The 24,530-nt window shown below is 43.5% G+C and overlaps 1 protein-coding gene across 1 annotated transcript in view; it reads right to left on the bottom strand.

Moving 5' to 3' along the window:
• Positions 1-823: 823 nt before the first annotated feature.
• ARHGAP42 (Rho GTPase activating protein 42) overlaps positions 824-24,530 on the bottom strand; it is a 275,028-nt gene continuing 251,321 nt past the window's right edge. Inside the window, exons 17-24 of the mRNA XM_075851519.1 lie at positions 22,257-22,362; positions 20,357-20,516; positions 16,718-16,862; positions 16,008-16,385; positions 15,352-15,499; positions 14,946-15,008; positions 11,549-11,628; positions 824-4,625 (exon numbers count right to left, since the gene is read on the bottom strand). Of these exons, the coding sequence (XP_075707634.1) occupies positions 4,537-4,625; positions 11,549-11,628; positions 14,946-15,008; positions 15,352-15,499; positions 16,008-16,385; positions 16,718-16,862; positions 20,357-20,516; positions 22,257-22,362 (1,169 nt within the window). The 3' untranslated portion in view covers positions 824-4,536. The remainder of the gene's footprint in view (positions 4,626-11,548; positions 11,629-14,945; positions 15,009-15,351; positions 15,500-16,007; positions 16,386-16,717; positions 16,863-20,356; positions 20,517-22,256; positions 22,363-24,530) is intronic.

Here is a 24,530-nt window from a genome sequence, read left to right as displayed (position 1 = left end):
TGCTCTAAGCCAATCAAATATGTCCCCCTCATAGGGTATGTTCACACGGCAGCGTCCATTACGGCTGAAATTACGGAGCTGTTTTCAGGAGAAAACAGCTTCGGAATTTCAGACGTAATGGCATGTTGCCGGCGTTTTTCGCTGCGTCCATTACGGACGTAATTGGAGCTGTTTTTCTATGGTGCCAATGGAAAACGGCTCCAATTACGTCCCAAGAAGTGACAGGCACTTCTTTGACGCGGGCATCTTTTTTACGCGCCGTCTTTTGACAGCGGAAAGTAAAAAAAATGACCGTCGGCACAGAACATCGTAAAGCCCATTCAAATGAATGGGCAGATGTTTGCTGCCGCTTTGGAGCCGTATTTTCGGACGTAATTCGGGGCTAAAACGCCCGAATTACGTCCGTAAATAGGGTGTGTGAACCCAGCCATACTGTTTCACTGAAACACTGAGGAAAAAAACCTGCAGATGCATCCCCCTCCTCTCCCCTCTGACTTTTCTTCGATTTAGGACATACGCATGCGTTTCATGCAGGTATAGCATTAGGTACACTTTAACCCCTTCCCACAAATTGACGGGTCTGGAAATTTTCTCTAAATTTTAGTGTTATTCCCAAATAAATATTGAATTTATCGACCAAATTTCTTCACTAACATAAAGTCCAATGTGTCACTAGAAAGCTTTTCTGTTCCATATCCAACAACACAACAATGCAACATGTGCTCAAGACTGAGCTTGAAAATAAAATACTCCGCGGGATGACTCGTCTCCATTCACATTGCTATTCACACATCGTTTTTCTTATAAATATGGTTTATTCAACAACTTATACATAACATTTTATACACTGGAGTACTTATACAGTGTGGTTTTAGGTGCAATTATTTACAAAGATAACAAATACGTTTTCTAAATAAAATAAACTTGTACATGTGGGTTAACGCAAATCTCGAGAAATTCTTCCTCTTCTGCAAAAATGTTAGGTTTGTCCAGAATTAAAAAAAGAGTCTGCTTTTCTCCAGACATTCCACTCTTTTCCATGGGCTGTGTATGGTGCATGAGCTGCAATACCAGCCACAACCCATAGACAAGAGTGGCGCTGTTTTTGTGAAAAACAAAACAAAACAGAGACTTTTTTATTCTAATTCCAGACAACCCTTTTCTACCCCTGTCTGCATTGATAGCAAAGAAAGTTTGAGAGTCAGTCAACAGTTGTGTACACAGTTACAATTCTGAATAATTGTCCTGGGTATTTTAGTTGTTTCAATGTTACACCTCCTAACCTGCAGGTGGCGACATGGTTTAAAGTACATTAAGGGATCCACTTATGTTGGTCTCTATGATAGTTTTAAAGGTGCACGTTGGATATGCATAGAAGGCAGCCTTTATTTTTAAATGAAATATTCCAAAACTATTTTCTTTATTATGTTTTTTATGCTTATGATTTTGGATTCAAATGTATCTTATTGCATTGGAACATTTCGCATAATTAGTTGCTCTTTCCATTATTATTTCCATAACTCCTGTTCCCTCATTCATTCTGAGGTGTAAATTGTGAAAGCTACTGCAGATACAGGCCACACGAGAAATGGAAAATAAATAGCTATGAGGGTTTGGTTAACAGAAAATAAATAGTAGATGGCCAATAAATAAAATTGTGTAAAATTGTTTAATTGGTCATAAATTAATTGTTGATATACATGAGGAAAAGCTCCAGGAGTAGAAGAGTTGGAAGCAGAAAAAGCTACATCTCCTGTAATGCTGTGCAGCAAAGACTAAATTCACACAACTTTGTCAAAAACACATTTTTTTTTAACTGCTTTGATAGGAAACGGCAATTACAATTTTAAATGTGGTTTTCCGGATATCTTCTTTTCCTCATCAAAGTCAATTGAGACCACACTAACGCGAGGGATAGAGCATGCCGCGGAAATTGGTCGGCAATTCTTTCTTTTCCCACCAGAATGAAGCATTACATAACGATTATTGAAATTGAGATGGCCCCCCCCCCAGAAGGAGAGTTTTTCTTTTTTGGCTCTCCAGTCTGGTTAATAGAGGAAGGACTCATGTCAGGTATATGGAAAGAGTTTGTCTAAAGCAGAAAACCCATTTACTATATAACATCGGACTGTGGCCAGGACACAGAAAAGCCACCAAGTGTGAACATGAAGTTGTTCTATGAAATATGGGAAGAGAACAGTCCATATTATTGCAGCCTTATCTGTCATATACAACTAGGCACAGCATTGGACCTTGCCTAAGGCGGCTTATGGGGAGGACTACATAAATTCACCATATGATGCTCAGACAGGTGACACAGTAGTCACTAGTCCGAGTCTGAGGCCTATGACATTCTCCATCCACCACAGCTGAGCACATCTACAAACTACAATCTATGTAAATTAGGGCTGGGCAATTAATCGAAAAATAACCGAAATCGAAATTCAGCACAATTAATCAACGTCATCTTGCGAATTTTGGCTTTATCTATTATTTTTAAACTGTATCTGCATCTTCTGGATGCAGATGCAGTTGAAACCAGTGGTAGAGCACGGGACCGTAGAGCGGTGACATAATCGCGCCTGTCTGCGCCGTTCCGTACAGACAAGAGGAACAGAGGGACCTCCTGCACTCGACATTGGAACGGGGTTAGGTGAGTATATATATTATTCTTTTTATCAGGCACTATTGGGGGCAGCTGTGGGGGTATTATACAGCGAGGGGGCAGCAATGGGGGATTTTATACTGTGTGGGGTGCATATATTTGGGCATTATACTGTGTGAGGGCAGCTATAGGGGCATTATACCATGTAGAGGGAGCTATGGGGGCATTAAACTGTGTGGAGGACCGTTATGGGGAATTATACTGTGTGGAGGGCAGCTATGTGGGACATTATACTGTGTGGAGGGCAGCTATGGGGGGCATTATACTGTTTGGAGGACAGTTATGGGTGGCATTATACTGTGTGGAGGACAGTTTATGGGGGCATTATACTCTGTGGGGGCAGCTATGGGGGGCATTATACTGTGTGGAGGCAGTTATAGGGGCATTATAATGTGTGGGGGCAGCTATGGGGCATTATACTGTGTGGGGAGCACTATGGAGGTAATATACTGTGTGGGGGCAGTGTCAGGGGGTATATTATATACAGTAGTATACAGCACGTTCAGGGGACAAAATATTAATTCAATGACGTAGCATGCAAATATTGGGCATGCCATGCAAAAGGGGTATGGCCTAAATAATCGTAATCAAGGTTACATGTTCAATTAATCGTGATTTTGATTTAGGTCATAATTGCCCATCCTAATGTAAATGCCATGTCTCTTTTATTTGAGAATCATATACTCCAGGAACCCCTCAATAAGGCATGTGGAGGACCAAAGCTATAGTCCATGGGTAGCATATCCTTGGCACGCATTCTGGAAGTGGCACATGTTAGAATTTTTCTAGACCTTATGAGAGCATTTTATCTGCAATTGGCAATTTGCACAATTTACCTAAATGTTTTTTGCCGTGTAGTCCCAGCCTTATTGCACTCAAAAGAATTTCCCAGACAACTGATTGCGAATTTGGGCACAATCTGACAAAAAGATTGACCACCCCGGCTATGTTCAATAGAATTCAGCCAATCCATTCACCAGTAAACACTGACATCACTCCTGTCCGGTGATGTCACTACTTCCTCCTGTACTGCATTCACATGAGTATTGCTCCTCTCAATGGCACCACTCTCTTTAACGGTGCCTAACGTTATGTAAAACCTTCTCCTAAACACTGTAACATGTACCGAAGCGTGTAGAAAATCTCAATAATACCTTAAGCCTTCATGGAGGGCAAGAATAGTGGTCTGCAAGTACACGAATCATAATAATAGTTACAACAAATTGAAGATAAAATAAAAATATAGTCACCGTAAATGTCAATTATCGTAAAGGAAAAAGGAGATGCACTTTGCTCAATCATTTTACCTTACACCAATATCATACACGCAGGGGCGCAGCTATAGGGGTGCAGTGGTAGCAGTCGCAACTGGGCCCTGGTACCTGAGAGGGGACTAAAGGACCCTTTGCCTTAATGGAAGACATTAGTATTATAAATGGCACTCAGTAAGTGGGGGACCTGTTACAGATTTTGCATTAGGGCCCAAGAGCTTCAAGTTACGCCTCTGCATAAACATTGGTGGTCAGTGCAAGTCCTCCATCAATCTAGTACCAAATATCTCAAGGCTTTGATCATTTCTGGACATGTATATAGCATCAATACATACATACATACATACACATATATATATATATATATATATATATATATATATATATATATATATATTATACTTATTCAATTGTAATTCTAAATTCTTCATAGCAAGCCTCAAGTCAAGCAGTGGACGATCACTCTGAAGAGTCTTCAAGTCAAAAGCCAACAGAGATCTTCAATGCTGGTGGATCACTATATCCATATTAGATACAGTCCTTGTCTTCTCATTTGTCACCATGGATACCATGAAGATAGCGCCGTCTAATTAACCATCATCAGAGGTAGACAACATAATTCTCTGGAACCAGTCCAGTCCTGCCTTCGTAGGTTGCCTTCAGCCAGCCTGGTTCCACAGATCTGTACACTGGACAACGAGGGCAAAGAAGGGAAATCGGTGAAAGACGCCATTGAAGATATATCAATTCTAAACATGATTATTTATCTATGGTGAAAACACGATACATAACCGTTACAAGATACATTACTATTTTAAGATCTCTGCTTGCTCTCAGTGAATGGGACAATTCGAGTTTACATTCAAAGTCCCATGCTCTGCTCAAAGCTGAGGGTTTGTTATAATGTGAGGCATTCCTCCGTTAAACACGACAGCAACATGGAATACAGGCGGATTGCTTTATCTAAACAAATACATTGTTACAAACTGCAGCGGTGTAAACGTAAGCATAGGTTTTCAGCTTCTGAATGTTTTACTTCACTGTCAGCAAGAAGAGGTCTTGAAAATTCTCCGTAAGCTAAACGCATGAGCAGTATAAATCTCTTTCTCTGTCCTAGACTCCAGGCAAAAAAAAAAAAGAAAGATGAAAAGATGAATAATCGTTGAAATGGTTTTAAAACCAAAAAGTTGGTGCAGTCAATTAACCCTCAGTTAAAAAAATGTATGTCAACTTAAAGGGGTTAATTAAATGTTTTTGATTCTCTGCTGCCAGCCCCTATGAGTACCATGGAACTTATATAAAGAAAAGTCAACATTTCCCATCATGCAATGAGCCCGACAGTTTCGTACAATGCATTCGGAAAGTTTTCAGACCCTTTGACTTTTTTTTCACATTTTGTTATGTTGAGGCCTTGTGCTGAAATAAAAAAAAAATTAAACTTTTCCCCATCGTTCTGCACTCAATACCCCATAATAACAAAGTGAAAACAGAATGTTCGAAATTTTTGCATATTTATGAAAAATGAAAACCTCAAATTTTGCATAGACTTGAGTATTCGGACCCTTTGCAAGGACACTTGAAATTTAGCTCTGGGGCCTCCCATTTCTCTAGATCATCATTTAAATGTTTCGGCACCTTGATTGGAGTCACCTGGGGTAAATTCATTTGATTGGACATGATTTGGAAAGACACACCCCTGTCTATATAAGGTCTGACAGCTGACAATGCATATCAGAGCAAAAACCAAGTCATGAGGAGGAAAGAACTGCCTGTGGAGCTCAGAGGCAGGATTGTGTGGAGGCGCAGATCTGGAGAAGGGTACAAAAGATCTGGAGAAGGGTACATTTCTGCTGCGCTGAAAATTCCCAAGATCACAGTGATCTCCATAAGGGCATGCCCACACGTGGCTGTTTTCCTCCGCAACTGTCCGCATCAATGCTCAAAATGTGCAGTAAATTGATGCGGACTAGCTGCTGCGTATTGCGGTGAAAGTACTGAAGGGACAGCACTTTCCCTAGTGAAAGTAAAAGAATTTCATACTTACCGGCCGTTGTCTTGGTGACGCGTCCCTCTTTCGGCATCCAGCCCGACCTCCCTGGATGACGCGGCAGTCCATGTGACCGCTGCAGCCTGTGATTGGCTGCAGCCGTCACTTAGACTGAAACGTCATCCTGGGAAGCCGGACTGGAGACAGAAGCAGGGAGTTCTCGGTAAGTATGAACTTCTATTTTTTTTACAGGTTGCTGTATATTGGGATCGGTAGTCACTGTCCAGGGTGCAGAAACAGTTACTGCCGATCGCTTAACTCTTTCAGCACCCTGGACAGTGACTATTTACTGGCATCTCCTAGCAACGCTCCCGTAATTACGGGAGCCCCGTTGACTTCCTCAGTCTGGCTGTAGACCTAGAAATACATAGGTCCAGCCAGAATGAAGAAATGTCATGTCCAAAAAGCAAGACGCATCCGCAGCACACATAACATGTGCATAACATCTGCGGACTTCATTGCAGAATTTAGAATCTCCATTGAAGTCAATGGAGAACTTCCGCAATGAGTCTGCAACCAGTCCGCCACTGGTCCGCAACATCCATTGTATGCTGCGGACACCAAATTCCGCACTGCAGCCTATGCTCCACAAATAAAATTTTGCTTCCCTTTCAGGTCTCGTTTGCTGGCCGGTCTGCCACTGGCAGTGCCTTCGTGGATTCTGGCTCATATGCTAATATCATGTCTGTGGAATTTGCTATGTCTCTAAAAATGCCTTTTATTGATTTGCCTTATCCTATCCCGGTAGTGGGTATCGACTCCACTCCTCTTGCTAATGGTTATTTTACTCAGCATACTCCTGTTTTTGAACTCCTTGTTGGCTCCATGCATTTGGAGCAGTGCTCTGTACTGGTGATGCAGGGATTAACGTCCGATCTGGTATTAGGTCTTCCCTGGTTGCAGCTGCATAATCCCACGTTTGATTGGATTACTGGGGATCTCACCAAATGGGGTAGTGAATGTCTGATGTCATGTCTTTCGGTTAACTCTATTTCTCCCCGGGAGGAGGTAAACACGCTTCCTGAGTTTGTTCAGGACTTCGCGGATGTGTTTTCTAAGGAGGCCTCCGAGGTGTTGCCCCCTCATAGAGATTACGATTGCGCCATCGATTTGGTGCCTGGTGCCAAGCTTCCTAAGGGTAGGATATTTAATCTTTCATGTCCTGAACGTGAAGCTATGAGGGAGTATATCCAAGAATGCCTGGCCAAGGGTTTCATTCGCCCCTCGACTTCTCCTGTAGGTGCTGGCTTCTTCTTCGTGGGGAAGAAGGATGGTGGTCTTAGGCCGTGCATTGATTATCGGAACCTGAATAAGGTCACCGTAAGGAACCAGTATCCCCTTCCTTTAATTCCGGATCTTTTTAATCAGGTTCAGGGGGCCCAATGGTTTTCTAAGTTCGATCTACGGGGGGCATATAATCTTATCCGCATCAAAGAGGGGGATGAGTGGAAAACTGCGTTCAACACACCCGAAGGTCATTTCGAATACCTGGTCATGCCCTTTGGGTTGTGTAATGCCCCTTCCGTCTTCCAGAATTTTATTAATGAAATTCTGAGAGATTACCTGGGTAATTTTCTTGTAGTGTACCTTGATGACATACTGGTGTTTTCCAAGGACTGGTCCTCCCACGTGGAGCATGTCAGGAAGGTCCTCCAGGTCCTCCGGGAAAATAATCTGTTTGCGAAGACCGAAAAATGTGTGTTTGGGGTACAGGAGATACCATTTTTAGGTCAAATCCTCACTCCTCATGAATTCCGCATGGACCCTGCCAAGGTTCAGGCTGTGGGTCCAACCTGCCTCCCTGAAGGCGCTACAGTGTTTTTTGGGGTTCGCTAACTATTAAAGGAGATTTATTGCCAACTTCTCGGTCGTCGCTAAGCCTCTTACGGACCTTACTCGCAAGGGTGCTGATGTCCTCCATTGGCCCCCTGAGGCCGTCCAGGCTTTTGAGACCCTCAAGAAGTGCTTTATCTCGGCCCCCGTGCTGGTTCAGCCCAACCAAAGGGAGCCATTTATTGTGGAGGTTGACGCATCCGAGGTGGGAGTGGGGGCCGTCTTGTCCCAGGGTACCAGCTCCCTCACGCATCTCCGCCCCTGTGCTTACTTCTCTAGGAAGTTTTCGCCCACGGAGAGTAACTATGATATTGGCAACCGCGAACTTTTAGCCATTAAATGGGCTTTTGAAGAGTGGCGTCACTTCCTGGAGGGGGCCAGACACCAGGTAACGGTCCTTACTGACCACAAGAATCTGGTTTTCCTAGAATCTGCCCGGAGGCTTAATCCTAGACAAGCTTGTTGGGCACTATTCTTTACCAGATTTAATTTCTTGGTTACCTATAGGGCTGGGTCCAAAAATATTAAGGCTGATGCACTGTCACGTAGTTTCATGGCCAATCCTCCTTCCGAGAAGGATCCTGCTTGTATTTTACCCCCTGGTATAATCGTTTCTGCCACTGATTCTGATTTAGCTTCTGACATCGCGGCTGATCAAGGTTCAGCTCCCGGGAACCTCCCTGGGGACAAACTGTTTGTCCCCCTGCAATATCGGCTAAGGGTACTCAGGGAAAACCATGACTCTGCACTATCTGGTCATCCTGGCATCTTGGGTACCAAACACCTCATTACCAGAAACTATTGGTGGCCTGGGTTGCCTAAAGATGTTAGGGCTTACGTCGCCGCTTGTGAGGTTTGTGCTAGGTCCAAGACCCCTAGGTCCCGACCTGCGGGCTTACTACGTTCCTTGCCCATTCCCCAGAGACCTTGGACCCATATCTCCATGGATTTTATCACCGATTTGCCTCCATCTCAGGGCAAGTCGGTGGTGTGGGTGGTAGTAGACCGCTTCAGCAAGATGTGCCACTTTGTGCCCCTTAAGAAACTACCTAACGCCAAGACGTTAGCTTCTTTGTTTGTTAAACACATTCTGCGTCTCCATGGGGCCCCAGTCAATATAGTTTCTGAGAGAGGGGTACAATTTGTTTCCTTATTTTGGAGAGCTTTTTGTAAAAAGTTGGAGATTGATCTGTCCTTCTCCTCCGCCTTCCATCCTGAAACTAATGGCCAAACGGAAAGGACTAACCAATCCCTGGAACAATATTTAAGGTGTTTCATCTCTGACTGTCAATTTGATTGGGTCTCATTCCTTCCCCTCGCCGAATTTTCCCTGAATAACCGGGTCAGTAACTCGTCAGGGGTCTCCCCGTTTTTCTGTAATTTCGGGCTTAACCCAAGGTTCTCCTCCATTTCTCCTGGTTGTTCCAATAATCCCGAGGTAGAGGACGTTCATCGGGAACTGTGCACAGTCTGGGCCCAGGTTCAGAAGAACCTAGAGGCGTCCCAGAGCGTACAAAAGATTCAGGCTGATAGTAGACGTTCTGCTAACCCCCGGTTTGTCGTCGGGGATCTGGTCTGGTTGTCGTCCAGGAACTTGCGCCTTAAGGTCCCGTCCAGGAAGTTTGCTCCCCGATTTATTGGACCTTATAAGATCATTGAAGTCCTCAACCCTGTATCCTTCCGTCTGGAGCTGCCCCCATCCTTTCGCATACATGACGTCTTCCATGCCTCCCTCCTTAAAGAGGCTCTGTCACCAGATTTTGCAACCCCTATCTGCTATTGCAGCAGATAGGCGCTGCAATGTAGATTACAGTAACGTTTTTGTTTTTAAAAAACGAGCATTTTTGGCCAAGTTATGACCATTTTTGTATTTATGCAAATGAGGCTTGCAAAAGTACAACTGGGCGTGTTGAAAAGTAAAAGTACAACTGGGCGTGTATTATGTGCGTACATCGGGGCGTGTTTACTACTTTTACTAGCTGGGCGTTGTGTATAGAAGTATCATCCACTTCTCTTCACAACGCCCAGCTTCTGGCCGTGCAGATCTGTGACGTCACTCACAGGTCCTGCATCGTGTCGGCACCAGAGGCTACAGTTGATTCTGCAGCAGCATCTACGTTTGCAGGTAAGTCGATGTAGCTACTTACCTGCAAACGCTGATGCTGCTGCAGAATCAACTGTAGCCTCTGGTGCCGATGTGGCCGACACGATGCAGGACCTGTGAGTGACGTCACAGATCTGCACTGCCAGAAGCTGGGCGTTGTGAAGAGAAGTGGATGATACTTCTATACACAACGCCCAGCTAGTAAAAGTAGTAAACACGCCCCGATGTACGCACATAATACACGCCCAGTTGTACTTTTACTTTTCAACACGCCCAGTTGTACTTTCCTCGCGGCGTTCCGTGGGCTACTGCCCCTTCCCTTGCGTGTTCCCTGTTTGTTCTCCCTTGCACTTAGACAGCGTAGGGACCGCCGCCAAGTTGTACCCCGTCGCCTAGGGCGGGTTGTTGCAAGTAGGCAGGGACAGGGCGGTGGGTAGATTAGGGCTCACTTGTTCCCTTCACCTCCTTCCTGCCATTACACCGATGTATCGGAGTACGGGCTCATAGACTTTCTATTGAGTCCGTACAACGCTACATTTATTTCCAGAAAAAGTCGAACAGACACGAAGCGGCTGAGCACTCACACAAGAACTTCAGCTGCTTCGTTATAGCGATTGGTGGGGGTCTCAGTGCTCGGACCCCCACCAATCCAAACTTCTGACGTGTCACTATGATATGTCAGAGGTTTGTCAAATGTTTAGCTACACTTTAAATGGAAGAAGTTTGGAACAACAAGGACTCTTCTTCCTAGAGCTGTCCACCCCACCAAACTAAGTAATCGGGGGACAAGGGCCTTGGTAGAGACGTGACCAAGAACCCAATGGTCAATCTGGCTGAGCTCCAAAGATCCTGTGGGCAGATGGGAGAAACTTCCAGAAGGTCAACCATCACTGCAGTCCTCCACCAATCTGGGCTTTATGGCAGAGTGGCCACACAGAAGCCTCTACTCAGGAAGAGACACATGAAAGCCACTTGGAGTTGGCAAAAAAACACCTAAAGAACTGCAGACACTTCACAATAACGGGCGGGATCCTGGGGTGTCAATCATGCTATCGCGGGGTACCGATGGTTGCTATGGCAGCCTGGGGTCCTAATGAAGGCCCCCAGGTCTGCCATCTTTGTGCTCCTATTAAGCCCTGCCTCAGTTTTTACCAGCCGTCACAGGGATTGTTTCCTGAAAAACGGCTGGTAAAAACTGATCCATTGAATTCTTTGGGAGCCGTCTGGCTGACAAGTCCTGTTTTTTGATGGCTGGTATTCACGGGCAGTCACAAAAACGGCCATGTGAATACAGTACACCCATAGAACTTCATTGTTCTGAAAATGGCTGTTGTAAAAACAGCCGTCGCACGGCCGTTTTCACTGTCGTGTGAATGTAGCCTAGGTCAGAGACACGCAGGACCCGCCGACACAGAACCCATCAGGTCCGCGTGACTGACGGATTCAGTGTAAAACGAACGATACATCTGTTTTGCATAGAGAATACAGAACAGCCGTATCTCCAAAAGTGAAATGAATTAGGAAGTTACACAAATCACACTGACTGATCTATTTGTATAAGAAAAAAAAAAAGCCCTCAAAGGTGTCCAAAGCGTTTAAGAAGAACATACGATATGAAGCAGACTTACCATTAGTGAATATCGCCCCCTGGGGGAAAGACAGCTCATGACTGTGCTCCGCTTTACAAGAGTACATAGCTTTTGCTTGGCTACAAAAAAAACAAAAAGTTATTATCACCGAGCAATAATAAAGTAAGAATAATGTCCTCTTCCTCCTCTGTAATAGGGGGCGCTGTGCACTGGGTTTGTGTTTTATGCAGATGATATAAAGCAGCATTTATTGGCTGTTCTAGTGCAAATGTGGAGAGGTGGGAAAAGTTACCAGTGTCCAGAAACCGCCTGGAAATTATTGACAAATGCACGATAAAGCAGAGCCGATTCTGGTATACAATGCAGAATTCTGGGAAATACCACTTCAATGGCAGCTTAAAGGGGAAGTCCTGTTCAGACAACACTTAATTATAAGAGCTCCTCAACCTTTCCCAGAAGCCTCACCCATTGAAAATAATAAACCATCTGTGTAATACTGCCACTTTTTGCAGATTAAGAGAAGGGTGTTTCAAAGGACACTAATAGGGCACATGGGTAGGGATTTTTTCTCAGGAAGGGAGACAATGCCACTCTCGCTACTACCTCATTGACCCATTTGCAGCAATATGAAGGATAAAGTATTACCTCAGCGTTCACACCTGTGACTGCCAATACTGATGACGTCACTGGATCTCAGTGGAGACAGACTGGCGCCACCTGCTGGCAGTGGCTACTGTATTGAATCGCACATGATTGGCCTTTGTCTGGGATTGCACAGCAGAGGTCCTAGTCTAGCACTGGCTTTAGAGATTGTCTCAGCAGGTTACCTGCCATTTTGCCAGAATTTGAGACCAATGTCTGATTGGCAGACTGTTTTAGACCCCGCTGATCACTAGAATGAAGTGGCAGCAGCGTGTTAAATCATTTTCTGTTGGCTCTACTCTCCAAGACTCCCCATGGTTGACCATTGACCACAAAAGGCCGATCATGTGCCTCCATGGAAAGCTGAGCGGACTTGTTCCTGGTGATCAGTGGGGGTCACAGCGATCAGATTGGACATTGGTGGCATATCCTAGCAATATGCCACCGATGCCTATGCTGGGACAAACTCTTTAAAACATGAACATCATATTTATGAATAGGTAATATACTTATTGACCATCTTTTGTATATAATATTTAGGGTTTGTAAAAGCCAGAAAAATCTCCCAATATGACAATGTTTAGAGCCAACAATCGGGTTCCTTTACTGCCAGAATGAAAGAAATAGCAGCAGACCACCAGGTGGCACTAGTGAGATCTTTGATGGAAATTGGGCTATAGCAACTGCACTTTGTAATTTGTACTGTACACGACACTGGGAAGGAAACCCGGGATGATAAAAAAAATCTCTATTTGTCTCTGATCATTTAAATTATTTTCCATTTTGCAATCCAACTCTATAATAATTGAGCTCTTTAATGTAGCATGTCAATTTATAAATGGAAACAATCAGCAAGCAGGTATTAAGTCAGCATTAGCCAGCACTTTAAAAAATAAATGAAAACTAAAAAAGTATACCATGTCGCCAGCTAAGGAATGACTGTGAAACACTCAGGTACAGGTAAGATATGGAACAGAATTCTAGAAACCTCCAGATGTAGCAGAGCTGAGTTTGTTGTTACGTTCAATAAATTGTAAAATAACACTCTGTTGCTTGTGTAGTGCAGCAAGTAAAGTTTGTTGCATTATCTTATTAGCCTATTATTACATCAGTGAGTTATTAAAATGCACAAAGGAAACAGAACACCCCAGTGCAAAGCATTGTGGGCTCACATATGTTTGGCAAGACCTCGTGCAGATGACCTTAATATAGGTAAGAACAAGCTCCGAGTTGTACGGAGCCTGAATACTGTGCCCATAGAAATCTATAGGACCATGCTGTCCATCCGTATACCTCTGATTTCATACAGAGGTTTGCTGAAGTGGCTGATAACAGGGAACACTAGAATGTATTCAGACAGCACAGAAAAAGGTGAAAAGACAGGATTGCCATTTCTTTATTAGATTTATTTCTTTGTCTCCCTGTAGAACTACAAGTCTCATCGGTCGCCCCTCCCCCCTTGCTGTAGACAATATAATGATCTCATCCCTGGGGGAGAATAATGACTTCCTCATCCCCCCCCCCTCCACCAGGAAACTCTCTGATCCTCCGCTCTAGTGCTGCTGGGTAATTACCCCCAGAGGATATTTTTAATTGTGAAAGTCAACAATTATTAATATTTTCTGGGATACTTGGACATATTTCCCAGGACTTACTGACTTGTTGCGGTCAGACACATTTCTGATTTTATTTTCCTTGCGAGGGCAATTTCCTGTTTGCAAATACTCGGAACGTTTTATTAACCCTTTTAGTGACGTGAAAAAGTTCAACAGTAACCCTAAGGCCTTGTTAAAAGCTCCTGGAGTTCATGCCAAGCGCATGAATAGGGGTCTATTAACCCGACGAAAGCCAAAAGAGTGTCCTTGTGGCCTCTGTCCGTCAGTACACAGTAAGTCGGTATGCCAATTTTTATTGTTTCCATATTCTATACAACTGTATACAGTAAAAAGTCATATTCTGCATGGCATACTTTTTTTTATACAACGGAAGCCTATAAACAACATACAGTATCCCCCTGTATACCTATACAGTGGGATACGTTGGAGCCTTCCGTCGGAGGTATACATCGAGAGCTTTTCCCAGCGACTGAAAACTTAATGTGAACAGGGCCTAAGAATACAAGAGGGCAGAAGGGTGTATTGTTTTAGAATTCAGGATCCAATGTTGGGGTTTGTGGTCTTCTTCTATAGGATCCTACAGTTAAGTAATGGGCTGACTGTCAACATATTGCTACATGGCATGACAAAGCACTGGGTCACACCTGTCAATCTAAGGAGGTTGTGCAGTTTAGAAAACCCATTTCCATACACCTTTTTAGGAAATTCTGAGTTAAAAGAAGGGGGTCCCATGTTTAGGATCCTCATCTACAGACCAGGGTGGAGAGCAGTTACAAGGAGTGTCTCTTGCTCTGAATGGACACTGTGTAGGGATGGTCCAAAGCAGAAAACCCCCTTGGGTGGGATCTCAGAGGTCAGCCAACACATATACTTGTATAACCTATCTAATTGTAAAAAATGGCTTGCCATGCCACCAAGTCTTTCCATAACCTATATTAAGGCCCATGGACGTCATAGAGGTGGGTGCCCAGTTTGGGCCTCCTCTCTATTAGCCAGAGCAGAGAGCCGCTAACACAGAGTGGATATTGCTCTGGCTGATACAGCCAGTCCACGTATTACATGACTGACCATTAATTTAAATGGCCGCCACGCAATACTATATTTCCCCTGAAGCATATCATTTGTATGGAATTGGTATATATGTTTTTTACCATATTCATATTGGATCTGAACCTTACCGTCCTGGAGTGGATTGTTTCATTGATCCAGCGTTCTCGAAAAGTTGAGCTTTAGCTGCCACCCTACAAAAGTAAACCATTTATATTATTTCGATGGAATTTTCACTTGCCCTGTTAAATATTTCATGTACAGAAGTCCAAATAAAGCAACTAATAGGCTGTACTAGAACTATAGAGAATACACAATCTGACCAAACTCCCTGGAGAAGACAACAATGGATGGAAGAGCTGAAAGTAAATGAGGAAAAAGTAGACTAGCGACATCATTGAGAAGACTGAACACCCAAAGAGAAGACGGGACATTGTAGAGGACCACTTTATATAGTCACAAGAAATCAATCCAGCTTTTCCGATAGGCCTAATCCAAATTAGTTACAAACCATTCAGTCGTATATAGAGAACTTACACTGATCCTGGTCTCTGGTATCCATTACTGGAACCAGTGTCCAGTCTCCTTCTGATTCTCTTAGGAGGTAAATCAGGATAAGCCTTTGTGTGGTCTTTAAGGTCCACCGATGTTAAGCTTTGAGTAGACGGACTTCGACTTTTCATACCTGTAATAAATTACAAAAATATTATATACTACATATGAACATAGATTTGCAATAAAAAATGTGAGCATTTGTTCAAGTGATTATCAGCATTCGGAAAACCCACTATTTTTATCTTCTGACACGCCATATAGACAGGTAAGAAGACAACAGTGATGGAGAGATGAGACTCCCACCTACTACCATGGGCCATGGTGCTCGGTAGAGCTCAAAAAGCCATTTGGCTTTTCTTGAAAATTTTAGCCTCTGACCACTGGCCCTTTATTCTGTGAATCAGTGGGGATCTGAGCTCCTATACCTTCACCCTTGGTTCAGATGATATTTTGGAAGACAAATATTTTGGATTGAACCTTTAATAGGGTGATTCTATCTAAAATGGCTCTACAAAAAGTGCACGATCACCAAAATTAGGTGTCATTCTGGAACTGTTTGATTTATGTGGCCACTAAAGAACCAACGTCTCAACCATTGGGACCACAGAAAGAGACTTTAACTACTGGTATCAATCTACCTTCTGTGGAAGGTAACGAACGAAGAGAGGAAGCAGAAGAGAGTTTGAGTCCAGACAGTTCATAATGTTCTTTCTTGGTCAGGTCAATTGGAGGAGAAATATTCCCAGGGCTTGTAACAGAAGACACACTTTGGCAATCTGACTCCACATCTGTTTTGGAAGCATCCTCTTTGGAACTGGACTCAGGGCTTGTAGTCCACAGACTAGAACTCTTCGGACCATTAGACGATGGTGTGGAGGTGACCCAGGGAATTCCTCCTCCCTTCTTGTCTCTTTGCGGCGATGAAGTGCACCTTATGTTCTGCTCAGAGGAATGTGAAGACAGAGACTCTACACTACCCATTGGGGTGCTAGTTGGACTGCTGCTAAAAGAGTCACCTGTGAACAAAAAGTAAAAACATAAAAACAATGTACAATCAAACCTGATTTTCTATGTGACGGTCAAAAGTGGTGTAAAGCTCAAAGGAGAACTCTACCTTATTCATTGCCTAACGTTAATGGTGACTTGTGAACAGCTCATGTGATCATCGGAGGGGGCTCCAACCTCCACCAACATTAAGTCAGTTATGATGATGATGGAGTTCTCTATCCAAACAATGTCCCTCTAACCAAATCTGTTGGATCCATTGATTATGTCTCCTTAAAGGATCTCAATGTGTGGCTTGGGTGAAAGGCAATTAGGTCAATACAGACAGGAAGAGAATACTCACTGTCGTGATCGGCCAGACATGGGGTATACCTCCCTTTAGGTTTCCGGGGTCCTGTAGAAAGGCAGATCGCTCTGGTGCGTCTAGAAATTGATCGCGGTTGGGCCTGAGGAAGCGGCACATTTGGATCTGGTGCTGTGTGAAATATCTGTAGAAAACAACAAATGTCACTAAGGGTATGTTCACACAAGGTCATTACGTCCGTAATTAACGGATGTATTTCGGCCGCAAGTACCGGACCCAACACAGTGCAGGGAGCCGGACTCCTAGCATCATAGTTATGTACGACGCTAGGAGTCCCTGCCTCTCCGTGGAACTACTGTCCTGTACTGAAAACATGATTACAGTATGGGACAGTTGTCCTGCAGCGAGGCAGGGACTCCTAGCGTCGTACATAACTATGATGCTAGGAGCCCGGCTCCCTGCACGCTGTTCGGTCCGGGACTTGCGGCCAAAATACGTCCGTCAATTACGGACGTAATGACCTCGTGTGAACATACCCTAACAATAAAACCTGACAAGAGTAGAAATAATATAATTACAGGAATAACAAATGGGATGGAAATTTAATGTTAACGGTAAATCCACACGTAGAGGATTTGCTACAGATAAGTTCACGGGTGGCTTCCGTGTGCAGTCCGTTATTTCATGGACCAAATCAATGAAAAGGCAGAGAAGGTTCAGTCAAAAATGGACATGAGTAGGACTTGTCCTATTTTTGACGGAACGGGCACACGGTTCCGTTAAAACAATGGAAGTGTGCATGGACCCATTGAAATGAATGTGTCAGGGTGCTATCAGCTACAAAAAATGGCTAGCACCCTGAAGAAAAAAACTGAAGTGGGCATGAGGCCTAAAGGATCATTGTAATTTGTAACAACTCTATAATTGTCCAATATTACATAATGTAAATCTTCTAGTACAATATGCAGTACAAGGTGACATAAGTAGAGTTCTCTGCATGTAGAATATAATGTATCTGTACATTGAGATACTTTGTAGCTTTATCCACATGTTAAACGCTCCAGTTCTGATTTTGTGGTTATTTATTTATCTGTATTGTGGACACAGCATGGCTCCTCGCTTTGTTTCTTTCGAAAACACAATTTTTTGCCACAAAAGTAATTTCTTTAAGCAGAAAGTGGGCGCCCGCTGTGAGTCTCGGTGCGTGCGGTCAATGGACTGAGCACTTACAATATTCTTTAATCAAAAGTTTCTTTGTTTGCAGTTTTTACTACAGTAGTTTTATTTTGCTTAACCCCTTCACATCTCGAGGGATCTCCTGTTTAACAAAAGGCACATTTTCGAAATCCTACTTTCTAGGTATGGCTGCAATCATATGGGCATATTTTCAGATCATCATGTAGAATGTGAATATTTTTGGCCAAAAACAGATCTTATTAAACTTAGGTTTTCCTACTGCCTTCTGATGGGATCTGATCACATTCCTGGCAAAAATATACAGATCCTACACTAGTCAGAACTAACTTTTTTTTTCTTTTTGTAGATTATTCTTTCCTACTAAACTGAAACCAATATCTATGATTTATAGAAAAATAGGTTTTTCCCTGAAACGGGTATTACCAGTTTTAACCTATCCACAGCATAGGCGATAAGCGTCTGATCGATGGGGGCCTCACCATTCAGACCCCCACTGATCGCCCAAACCCGTAGTTCCTCCTCACTGAACAACCACGATGAGGAGAACTTTGAATGCAGCAGTAGTAGTTTCCATCAGTCACAAAGCTGTTGGATGGAGTGGCAGGGCGCATGTTTGACTGCCACTCCATGGACAGGTGTGACACTATTTTTTGGGAAAAAGAAGCAGTAAATTTTTCCGATCCTGTACTAACCATTTAAAGTGTCCCTCTAATTCCGTTCTCCTGTACGATTTGACATTGGGCGTAAAGAGACGCGGTGAGAATGCTGGAGAATACGCTCGCTGAAGCAACCATATGAAAACCAAAGTTTCTCATGTGTGGGTCCCATTATTTAAAATAGGACCCATGCACAAGACTCTTCCAGCATCTTATCTCGACAACTATACCACAACTGTACCTCGGTCTCTCCACGGAGAACAAAATTGTTAGGACAGTTTAAGACTCCAATGAAATTGGTTCCACCATGGATATTTACTCATTTAGTCATGTAATTCTCCAGTGTGTTTTTTGGGGGTTTTATTAGGGCTGATTAATGCAGAGACCGGACCCCTATTCGGTTCTGGGTGGAATTTATTTTGATTTCAAGCTTCCTAAAGTTTCAATTGTTCTTGCGTGTTTTCTATCATCAGGAGCCCCAACTATCCGTCCATCTCTCCTTCCATGAGTGAGTATGGGAATGAGATAGTCACACAATCTTGCCTAACCAGACTCTGTGTGGTCCCCTTCACCTCTGCAGATATTGCTGGACCATGTACAGCTTGTAAAAATTCCCATACTCAAAGCGGACAGTCGGTAGGGGAACCCCAAGTGAAACTTTAGAGGGTGGAAGATCAATGAAGATTTTACTTAAGTCTGAGCTTCCAGTTTAGCACGAATTTATTTGAAGAGATTGTCCAGGATTAGAAAAAAAAACTTCCCCCCCCCCCCCGCAGAAACAGTGCCACTCTTGCTGATGGGTCATGTCTGGTATTGCAGCTCATCCCCATTGAAGGGGATAGAGCTGAGCTGCAATACCAAATAAATCCCATGGACAAGAGTGGAGTTATTTCTGTAAAAGAAGCAAACTATTTTTTTTCTAATCGTAGACAATCCCTTTAACCTCTTTGCTGTCATGACGATTTTCACACTTTGGACAGTCACAAACACAAACAAAAGCTGAATTATAAAATGTAAAAAAAATAAATTATATTATACCCCCACACCCAAATATTTTATGAAGGTAGACACCTGGCACAGTGTAAAAATGCCACCCAGCACTTTATACTCATGGGCGCTTTCTTGAAATTTCGCATCAAAGCGTAATGTTGTGTCAAATAATGTAGGAAAAGTCATGTTTGTGGCTAAAATTCTGAACCAGGGAGAGATTGAGACGCACAACACCTCCTAAAAATAAATGTTCAGAATGTGCAGAGTTCATACATGCCACTTATGTTTACATGCATATATCTTCACCTATTCACCAGAACTGAAGAGACCAAAAATATCCGATTCCGGTAAACATCCGAGACACATAACCTGATTGGAAGCAGGGGGGTATTATATACGTCCTTGGCAATGAAAGGGTCAAAAACGGTGGTCAAAGGAGTTATCCAACTTGTATAATTGTTTTACTGACAGATGAAAATGTTATGAAACAAAAAAAAAACAGTACTCACCTGTTCTTTCTCCCGACAATCCAGCGCTGACCAGCAAGAAGCCTAAGCAGTCATGTGCCAAATTCCTGGCACCACCGCTCAGCGAAGGGAGCAGCGTTACCAGGAATATGGCGCGTGACCGCTGCGATCTCTGATTGGCTGCAGTGGTCACATGCTGGCTGCTTGTAAGCAAAGACCGGGAGGACCGCCGGGGGGTGAGTGCTGGATCGCCTCGCGAAAGAAGATGTAAGTACTGATTCTTTTTTGTTTTATAATATTTGCAGCTGTTTTTAAAAAGTTAGATACCCCCTTTAATTATTCATTAACTACATGATATCTAAGAATACCTTCTCATAATGTTCTATTAATATCTCAACAACGATATTCTGGAACTTGATGTTCATCATTGCTGCTACAGTTTCCTCCTGGGCTCTCATCAGGGTAGGACCAAAGATTACGCCAAGGTTGGAGACAGTCATAAGATTCTGTTGACTGTGCAGCGACACCCTGCATGGCCGAAATATTTATAATATTAACAAACTAGATGGATTCCTGGCATAGTATTGCAGTTTATAACAGAGCTCTAGGGCCCTGTTCACACAGAGTTTTTGCAGGCAGAAAAAATCTGCCTCTAAATTCCTTCAGGCCATTTTTTTTCCCACAAGCAGCCAAAAGCCACCCGGGAAAATAAATGCCTTTGCCTCCCATTGAAGTAAATGGGGGGGGGGGGGGGTTTCTTGAGTTTTTTGGCAGTGATTCTGACGCGGTTTTCGCTTTAAAATCAGCGTCAAAGAACTCTGTGTGAACTGACCCTAATGTAGTCACAAATAACAGTTCAAGGCCCCATGCGCACGACCGTAAATTTAGTCCGTAATTACGGACCCATTCATTTCTATGGCCGACGGACACATTCCCGTATATTTACGGGAAGGTGTCCGTGCCATAGAAAGGCTCCGCAAAAGATAGGACATGTCCTATTTTTTTCTTTTTACGGACCGTGCTCCCATACTATATTTATACCCATCACATCATGTAAAGCTCCCGACGTACTGTATACAGTAAACGTAGGCTGTAATGGATGCCTAACCAAGTAGAATGGTTTACCATAAAAATATATGAAATTAACTCTTATGACTAAAGATGTGCGAGTTTCCAGAAATTAGTTTCGGGGCCAATTCTGTCAAATCAGCCCTGAAATTCGTTTTAGTCCAATAACATTTTCTACGAATTGCCCTGATTGCCCTGTCTGACTCTCTGAAAGGGCAATCGGTCTTCTAGGATTGTATCCAAGTTAGAAACAGTACAAGAAGACAGAGCCAGATAGGACAATCGGGACAAGCAATTCCAACCCTAAAATAATAATAAAAAATACCATCTAGTAGCAGCGTGTCCCTGACCGACCTCCTGAGAGTATGCCATTTTGTCCCATGTGACCGCTGCAGCAGTCACATGTGGCAAAACTACGTCATCTCAGGAGGCCGGAAGGGATACGTCGCTACAGGAGACCAGGGAAGGTGGTGAGTATAGTATTCCTTTTTATTTATCTTCTCTCCTCCCTTCTTAATTTTCTGTAATCTGTAAAATGGTGGCCGTTGGCAATCGGCAGCCGCCATTTTGTGCACCACGAGCCCCAAAAGTTTCGGATTTAGGCGAATCCAAAACATTTAGGAAATTTAGACCGAATTCGATTCGTGCTGAATCGGTTTGCGTATCTCTACCCATGACTCTTTCATTACATATACGTTAGTAAGATATGTACCATTATAGCCTTTGGTTGATAGATGCCGCTATTAGGCATCTGTTTAATGTATCCGACACCTACAACCTATAATGGCGTCCTCTTAACGTATACGTAATAAAAAGCTACTGAAAAGCTCATGATAAACGGATGCCTGTGACGTATGCCATACAGTGGCATATGTCATCCGTAGGCACCCATGTTAAATAAACGTACACTGCATTGTATACATTTTTTAAAGAATCCTCTTACGTTATTCCATCCCTCTTTAAAAAAGGTATACCGACGTATTCCAGTCCGACGAAGGCCAAAAGGACTATCTTACGGCCTCCATTGGTCTAATGGAGCTCCATTGACATGTTAAGGATGTGCGCCGGGAGCTTTCCTGATGTACACACTGAACGTAGGATATAAACTTGGTGTGAAGGGGGCCTAAGTGTTGTTCTGTGTTTTATTTTTAATAGATGTTTGGCCCCCACAATGTAAGATGTGTATAAGAAGATCATTACTTGACAAGGTGCTTAATTAAGATGTCCAACATCTCTCGGTTTTTCTCCGGTAGTTTATGGACCAAGGCGTGTACTGCTTGTACTCTGTAATTCTGATCATCCGATTCTGTAGATTCAAAAAAATGGAGGACATACACGTTAGGCAACTCTGTAAATCCTTTTTCTTTATAACTTTGTCTTCTACTGATCCTGAGGTAGATTAGGTTCACGTCTTCATTCACATCTAAATTCAAGATTCGGCTGTCTTCCTGTTACCAAAGAGCAGTGCGTTGTGCGAAATTTCCATAGTAAGTCCAATGACAGCAGCAGGGAAATCATCAGCGGCAAATCCGTACCATATTGTGGATTTTTGTGCCAATTTCCCTGCAGCGAGTGTCTTAATAAAAACGTAAAACGTAAAACACTATACTCACCTCCCTCGCATTCCCATGGCAACGCTTCCTTGGTCCTCCGCCGGTCTCTGTAAACTCGGCCTTCTGCTATGACGATTCATCAAAATTGGTCACTGCAGCCTCTTATTTGATGCAGCAGTCACATGTCAACACGACACGTCATCGATGGAGGCGGGGTGTACAGAGATCGGTGGGGGAGCGGGGAAGCGTTGCCATGGAAGTACCAGGGGAGGTGAGTATAGTTTATTTTTTTAAAACTTATTTCAAACGATCTGGGCTTTCTGCGACACTTGGACTTGTTTGCGGCTTTCTTATTCCTCATTGAATTCAATGGGGGAAAATCAAGAACAATTTGTGCACTTTCCGCAGCATGTGGTTGAGATTTGTTCAAATCTCATCCACTTTGATGCTAATGTATTCCAATATGGACTTTCCATTCTCAAATCCGGACCAAAAAATGCACAGAATCTGTGTGAATGTAGCCTTAGAGTTGAGTTGTTAGGTCACATGTCTGACAGCAGGGTGAAGCTAAACTGCTGTCGTTACCCACGGCAACCGGCAGAATATTGAAAACTGCCATGCATATGAATGGAGAGAAAGCAATGAAATGGATTCCTCACCGCTAGTTAGGTCACTCATCTTTGTTTACATGGCGGCCAACGACGGCCCACTGTGGTGACGTCACTATGGATGACACATTATTGCAGCAGGTCGTGATGGACAAGCCCTCTCTTATAAAGTGTCATCCCTATTGACAACATGTCATCACCCAGCATGTTTGTCTTATTGAAAGGTTTTTTTTCTCGACCTCGCAAACCCTGTTAAAATGTTTGCAAAGTTTTTAAACTATTTTTGTACTAGAATTCCATTTCAAAATGAAGTGAAATAGTTGAAAGGCAACAAGAGACAAATTTAAAGGAACATAGTAAATACAGATAATAAAAAAATATATACAGTTATATTCTATATTTTGAGTATTTGCATAGGTTGTCTTGCTAATTTTTGCTTTGTGTTGTATATGAGTCTCTTGCCCAGTACTCATTTTACCTGCCAATGGGGACGGGTTACACAGCAACCAAGATTCACTGGTTGAGGAATTTATCTCTCTATTAGGGCGGGTTCACACATGGCGGAATTGCACTTAAATTCCGCTGCGGACACTCCGCAGCGTTAATCCGCAGCGGAGCCGTTTCTACATTGACTTTCACTTTAATTTAGCAGTGTTCGTTTACACGATGCGTACAATTCCGCTGCGGAGCATAGGCTGCGGAGCGGAATTTGGTGTCCGCAGCATGCTCTGTCTGTTGCGGAGCAGTGGCGGACTCATGGCGGAATTTCTCCATTGACTTCAATGGAGATTCAAAGTTCCGCAATGAAGTCCGCAGCTGTCATGCACATGTCATGTGTGCTGCGGATGCGTCTTGCTTTTTTTACTTGACATTTCTTCATTCTGGCTGGACCTATGTATTTCTAGGTCTACAGCCAGACTGAGGAAGTCAATGGGGCTCCCGTAATGACGGGAGCGTTGCTAGGAGACGTCAGTAAATAGTCACTGTCCAGGGTGCTGAAAGAGTTACGCGATCGGCAGTAACTGTTTCTGCACCCGGGACAGTGACTACCGATCTCAATATACATGTATCTGTAAAAAAACATATAAGTTCATACTTACCGAGAACTCCCTGTTTCTGTCTCCAGTCCGGCCTCCCAGGATGACGTTTCAGTGTAAGTGACGGCTGCAGCCAATCACAGGCCAAGCACAGGCTGCAGCGGTCACATGGACTGGCGCGTCATCCAGGGAGGTCGGGCTGGATGCCGAAGGAGGGACGCGTCATAAAGACAACGGGCGGTAAGTATGAATTTCTTTTACTTTCACTAGGGAAAG

Source organism: Rhinoderma darwinii, chromosome 2, assembly GCF_050947455.1.
Source record: "Rhinoderma darwinii isolate aRhiDar2 chromosome 2, aRhiDar2.hap1, whole genome shotgun sequence".
Lineage (NCBI taxonomy): Eukaryota > Metazoa > Chordata > Amphibia > Anura > Rhinodermatidae > Rhinoderma > Rhinoderma darwinii.
This window is presented reverse-complemented; position numbering and strand designations above follow the sequence as displayed.